This window comes from Poromitra crassiceps, assembly GCF_964638095.1.
Source record: "Poromitra crassiceps genome assembly, chromosome: 3".
In the NCBI taxonomy this organism is placed as follows: Eukaryota; Metazoa; Chordata; class Actinopteri; order Beryciformes; family Melamphaidae; genus Poromitra; species Poromitra crassiceps.
In genome coordinates, this window is record NC_139625.1 from 29,649,797 (window position 1) to 29,656,471 (window position 6,675).

Consider the following 6,675-nt stretch of genomic DNA (forward strand, 5'->3'; position numbering starts at 1 on the left):
GTGACATTGAGAATTTCATAGAGGCAACAGTCACCTGGCCTTAGCAGGGGGGGAAGGTATCTCCGCAGCAGTATTGCCCCCCCCCTGTTAAATTTCCTGAATGAAATATCATAAATATGGGACTATATAGGCTATGTGGTGCCAGCAAAACGCTTCCAGGACACATATGGTTAATAGTTTAGCGCAATACTATAAAATGCAGCACCGCGCATGCATGATGCACAAGTAGCCTACTTCGTCGCTAGCTAGCTGTGACTGACTAGACCAAAGCAAGTCTGCACTGGTCTGCAACATAATTTTAGTCTGTTACATAATATTATAGTCTTGTACACATCACATAAAATAACCTGTCCTCCCGATTAACAATCGTGTAGTCTACAAGTTGTGTGCGAGATAGAGTATATATGTGCGCGGCCCCCATGTAATTCAAGGAAAAGTATAGCTCATACGGTAGAGAGCTCGGTTTGAACGTCGTGGTGTTGAATTTTGCGCTTGTCTCGTAAACCGAGGATTTGTGGTTCGAATCCAGGAGGAAACTTTGCGCGCCCCCGCGAGCAGGGGGGGCATTCTCGCCGGGGGGGCATTTCTCGGCATAACACCTGTACCGGCCGGCTACCTGTTGCGCCTGATCATTGGATCGAATCACTTGTTTTCAATTCCCTGGCCTTGCCTAAAGACGAACGAAAATGCCTCTTCCAGCGGTAGAGGCAGAAGAGACAGACATGTCGCTGAACGGCGGAGATATCGATGTATCTGGCATTGGAGGTAAGCGTGTTTGGCACCTTTTTTGTTACGCTTATTTATTGTGTATTATATTATTATTTATGCTAGCTGTCTCGATAACCACTGCTTAACTTATGCCGTGGTGCCCTTCTTGTTGTAACGATGCTGACAGACTAGCTGGCTCATGAGCTGGCTCCGCAACTGTTTCTAATGGCGACTTTTGTTGTTGTTTTTGTGCAGCGTCGCGGTGTAGTACACCACTGGTGAGGAAGAGGAAGAAGAATATTACACACTCTGAATGGATGATTGCAATGATGGACCGGGTTGAGAGACTGCACCATGCTGCGGAAGAACGGTCACAGGTACCAGTGTATATTACATTACCTGTAGCAAACTAAGGATGTTTTCTCCCCCTCTCTCCCCTGTCTGTACCCTACTCTTGTGAATCCACCTTGGGTTCTACGAAAGGCGCTATATAAATTAAAGTTATTATTATTATTATTATTATTATTATTATTATTATTATTATTATTATTAACGATTGTTAGTCATGTTAGCAAACACGCGATTGTTAAACTGTAGCCTACATGCAAGTAAGCAGGCAGATACTAGAGCCTGTGAGCTGGGCCAACCTTTTTTCTGCCATATGTACCCCTTGAGCTGTTTCGCCATGCCAATAGTACCCCCTCATGCATGTTGATGATTCTATTATTAAACTATCTGTTACTATCTAACACAACTGTTTATTAAATGAATGAACAGTTTATGATTGAAAAAGTCATCAGTTTTTGACATGAACGAGACCACTTCACAGAGTATTGTAACAGTTGATACAGTTGCACTTACTATTTTAGCAAAGGGCTTATGAAATGACTTTAAATATATATTTTTAAATCATTTTGGAAATAATGTCATCCCTGACCTTTCCATGTACCCCCTGCAAGCTGCTCAAGTGCACATGTACCCCTGGTTGGGAAACACAGGTCTATAGGCTTCTTTCTCATTATGTATTTTAACATTATTTCGTTTCATTCATCAACAGCGTTGGTGGACATCGGCGAAGGAAGATATGGTTCAGCAGTTGGCTGATAGTGAGGCCCGAATTAGGAGAGCGGCGGTCGCGGACGAAGAGCGTTCCCGGGCAGCGGACGCCGCCGTTCTACGGGGACTGCTCCGGGAGTTCATGCCCCAGCTCCAGCAGACGCCGGCAGGTGCATGGCAGCCCCACCGCAGAGGTTCCTGGGACCAGGAACGTCAACCACGCCACACATGGGATCGCCACGCAGGAGCAGGCGACCACAGGGATCAAGAGTCCCCGAGCTACACCCAACTGGAGTCGTCAACCAAATAGCCATTGCGATGGTTCCAGTGCTTTGCACTGTTTTTACACTTTTTTTAAACAGACATTTGTTGTACTTTATTTTTCATTAACATTTTTATATCTAGACGTGCTGTGATTTTATCCACAAGTAGATGTGTTGTGTGCCCTATCTTGCCCCACCGCCAAGTGAATGGCTCCTTCCTGGCGATGGTTTTGCACTGTTTTATATTTGCACTCGTACTTTATTTTTCATCAACCTTTTTATATCTAGACGTGCTGTGATCGTGTGACGTGTGCCTGATCTTTTATTAAAAACCAAACCAAACATGTCACTGTATCTCCATTCTAGCTTTTTACATTACATGCTAGCTTTAAAAAGTAGCCCATCACAGCCTTTTAAAGACGAATATTGGCCGTGATATTTAGCTTTAAAATTGTTTTAAAATTGGTATGGTATTGTACAGCAATGAGTGAGATTGATGTTATGTGGAATTACATTCTATTATTTAGACTACATCTAAAGTAGGACTTCTAGTTTCATATGGCAAATGTGGAATCAAGCTAGCTTTAAAAAAATTGCCCACCACAGCCTTTTAAAGACAGTAGGCTAATATTGGCCGTGGTATTGTTTTAAAATTGGTTTCAAGGTTCAAGGATATTTATTGTCATTCCAAAACTTGAGACATGGAAGGGAACGAAATACGAACTCAAGGTCCTGGTGGTTATGTCAACTATACAATTGCAGTGTACGCTGTATGGTGATGTTCGTCGTTCAGTGGGACGGGCGAGATTTACATGTCGCATACACTTCTTTTGTGTGGGGAGGAAGGGAGACCTGACTATTCACCTTGACTCCATCCGTGTGGATGGCTCTTGCTTGGAACACAATGGCAGTGTACAGTTGGACGGACGAGCCAGATTTACATTGCAAACACGTCTTTTGTGTGGGGAGGACGGCAGACACGACTATTCACCTTGACTCCATCCATGTGGATGGGTCTTGCTTGAAACACAATGGCAGTGTACAATGTATTTGATGTTGGTCGTACAATCGGACGAGCCAGATTTACATTGCAAACACATCTTTTGTGTTAACAGGAAGGAAGGCACCTCGACCCATCCATGTGGAGTCTGGCTTGATACACAACAGCTGTGATAACAAAACAGTAAGGCAGACTGCAGTAGAAACTTTATTTAAAAATCGCAGCATCTAAAATCTACAGACAATATAAAAGAAATATAGAAAAGCAATAAAAACACCGGCCGTCAGTGTGAGTTGTTAGCTCATGATGCCAAAACTTCAAAACATTTCTACATAACACAATCACAGACTGTAGAAGAATGACCATTTTGCTCATACTTTAAAAAAAACTATATTTGTGCTCCTGAATAATTGTAGAACAAATTTAGCAGAATCAACACGCATGAGTGAAGGGGTAGACTACTATTGGCATGGCAAAACAGCTCAAGGGGCACAGAAGACAAAAAAGTTTAGGCCTACACAATACACAGCTCGCTGCCTGCATGAGTTATTTAAGAAATAAATTTCTGGCCCTGGGTGGCGCGATAAGGGTCATCATTGCTTCTCGGATGCTTTGCGTGGCAGCTGCCCGGGGGGGTGGTTGTAAGACATCTGCTTCGAGCTCTTGTTGGCGGTCTGGACCCTCAATGTGTGGCATGTTCCACTCGGCTAGAAAATTGTCTTTGCTAACCTCACAAATATTGTGCAGAATGCAACAAGCCCCAACAATGTTTGGCATCGACGAAAGCAGCACATCATTGCGCTTGGCAAGGCACCTCCAACGGCCCTTTAAGCGTCCAAAGGCATTTTCAACCGCCATTGGAGCAGATCTTAAATGGAAGTTGAAGTTGTCCTGTTCGGGAGTCAGGCGATGGTGATGGGTGAAGCCTTTCATGAACCACTTCTTCAGAGGGTACGCTGCGTCTCCAATTAGATGTACGGGCACCTCCACACCATCCACATCTACGGATTTCTGTGCAGAAAAATAGATAACAGATTAGGATTGTGCTAGCTGCTACATTTTGGGAACACACAGGTGTGTGGTGGAAAATAAAATTTGTTGGTGCTACTAACCTCACGGGGGAACAAATAACCGTCGTTTCCTTCAGCCATCTGGAAGATAGGAGAGTTGAGAAGCACTCTTGCGTCGTGTGTTCGCCCAGGCCAGCCCACGTATATATCTGTGAAGCTGAACCAAACAACCAGCATCAGTAAAATGTTGCATATTCCACCTGTTCATAGAAATTGATGTTTTCTCTCCCCCTCTCCCCTCTATACACACACACATATATATTGTAGCGAATCAGGTATTCGCCCAAGGAACCGGAGACTTATCATTGGTACAGGCTTTTATTCTTGGCTTCACATACAGCTCCTAGCGGTAGCTTCGCTGCTAGCTCCACACACGACCAGTCAGCTCGCTCACATATCCAGTATTCTAGTAGGAACGGGGGGTCCCCGCGCACCCGAAAGATATATTTTTCTAACATAGATTTTTGTACTCCTCAAGGTGTCTAATAAACAAATTTTGTTGTTACCCCGTTGAAATAGTGTCCCATGGGTCCGTTTGGCGGCCATCTTTGCGGGCATATTGCGATGTCTGATGAAAATGGATAAGGGTCATAACTTTTGAACTACACATCATACAGAGACAAATTACACCACTTTTCTGTATGATTTTCGCACGTGCGCACACACACACACTGACACACACACAGTAGCGCTGTGCACTCGCAGCGGCAGAGGTCTCTTCCTCTGTCAGTAGGCTATGCGCCGAGCAACGCGCGAACACACACACACACACACACACACACATCCATCTCTCTTTCCTTCTCTCTCTCTCTCTCTTGGAGGAGACCTGCTGCAGAGGGGACACGCCCACACAGTCCGCGGGAGAAAATACACTCTAAAATCTAATTCTCATGACTTTTGCCATGACTGTCAAACCTAAATTTATATAGGCTACTTTGCGACGTTCATCATCGTTCAAATTTGGCTGGTGGCTTATTAACATAGGTTCCTGTGATGTGATGAACTCAAAATGCTAAATAATAAAAAAATATTTCTGGTTTCCAGGGACTTTAATGTCTAACTCCTGCAACAGAGTAGTACAGTAACCAATCAATACTTCAATCAATACTTATGAATAGAAGATCTTACCGGAAAGTGTGGTCAACAACCCTTTGCAGTACAATGGAATGCCAGCCTTTTCTGTTGAAGTAAGATGCTGGATCCTCCCTTGGAGCGATGATGGGAATGTGGCTTCCATCTATGGCACCTGCACACATGGGATAACCTCGTTCTGCGAATCCATCCAGGGTCTTCTGCAGCTTTTCCCCCTTCGGCAGGGAAATGAAGCGCTTGTAGAGGTTCTTCATTAGAGCGGATGTGACTTTGAGGACCAGGCAGCACACAGTAGACAGTCCAACACCAAATACACAGCTGATTGTTCGATATTCCCCTGGTGTTGCGTACCACCAAAGCACTATTGCCAGTCGCAAACGCGCTTCCAGTGGTTTTCGCCACCGGGTGATCTTGCGTGTTAGTGCAGGTCGGACCAGACTCAGCAGGTAGTCGAACGTACACCGGGACATGCGAAAATGACGCTTCCATTCCACGTCGTCAAAATTGTTCAGAGCATCTTCCCAAAATAAATTCCCTCCTGGTCTCTCTCACTTCCAGACGGCTCTAGTCTCACGCAGCAGCGCAGAGGTATTTAACACTGTCATTATCTCTCCCCGGTTTAGTCTATCTTCATATTCTGCACGATGTTTAGCGAAGAAGAATGCAAACATGAATCTGTTTCTGTTCGCACGTATATCCCTTTCCATCTTCGCCTTCATTTGTCTACGTCGCTGTCTACGAAAAAGCGCGTCAGCAATATTCAAATAATCAAAAGAGTGGACGCCGGCTCCATGTTTGTTTGTTTTTCTGACTGCCTCTGGCCCCTTGCAGCACAGTTTATACGTCATGACCCCAGCCCACTCTCCTCCGCCCCCCACCTGCTCTGCAGTGCCGCTTCTTTCACGGCTGTTTTTACACATGTGCTCCCTCAGGTGTGAAGGGAAATTCCGGGAAATAGCCGTTTTACAGGCAATGTTCCTGTACGCATGTGTGAAAACGGCTTTAGTAACAATCTTGTGAAGCTATGGCATTGTTAACCAACCTTGTCTGCTGGCAACTGAATCGTTTCATGCACTAATAGGCTAAAGTGATATGTGTATCGAGTTGATGCACACTTTGCAACATAGAGACACAAAATGAGAGTAACACTTCTTAGTGTCAATGCACTGTAATACACATCCCATACACACATGCATACTAGAAGATGCATAGTAGAATGACTCCTGTCCCATCCCACTCCCATTTTTCTCCACACATCATGCATGCACAGTCAGGTGTGACACAGCGGGATGCCTCTGCCTGAAACCAACCAGTAACCAGAGCAGCCAGGGGAAATCAAATAAGAATGTTTCTTCATATTAGAACTGCATGTGCATATTTATATACAGTATAAAAACAAACGGGTCTATTGTTGTCATCATTCCCACTCCAGCCCGCTCCCGTTGAATTTTTCTCCTGGACCGTCCCAATCACGTGATGAATAGTG

At 44.7% G+C, this 6,675-nt stretch overlaps 1 protein-coding gene across 1 annotated transcript; it reads left to right on the forward strand.

Moving 5' to 3' along the window:
* The first annotated feature begins 625 nt into the window (after positions 1–625).
* Positions 626–2,309, forward strand: LOC310773699 (uncharacterized protein). The gene is made up of 3 exons (XM_083633630.1): positions 626–765; positions 964–1,085; positions 1,766–2,309. Exons 1-3 carry the CDS (start codon positions 687–689, stop codon positions 2,072–2,074), a joined length of 510 nt encoding a protein of 169 aa, XP_083489756.1. The 5' UTR covers positions 626–686; the 3' UTR covers positions 2,075–2,309.
* The last annotated feature ends 4,366 nt before the right edge of the window (positions 2,310–6,675 follow it).

What these genes read in the sequence shown, in the direction of transcription:
- LOC310773699 (XM_083633630.1), top strand. Translation starts at nt 687, where the DNA reads ATGCCTCTTCCAGCGGTAGAGGCAGAAGAGACAGACATGTCGCTGAAC. An exon ending in CGATGTATCTGGCATTGGAG is followed by an intron (nt 766 to 963) that starts GTAAGCGTGTTT and finishes GTTTTTGTGCAG; the next exon opens with CGTCGCGGTGTAGTACACCA. An exon ending in CTGCGGAAGAACGGTCACAG is followed by an intron (nt 1,086 to 1,765) that starts GTACCAGTGTAT and finishes ATTCATCAACAG; the next exon opens with CGTTGGTGGACATCGGCGAA.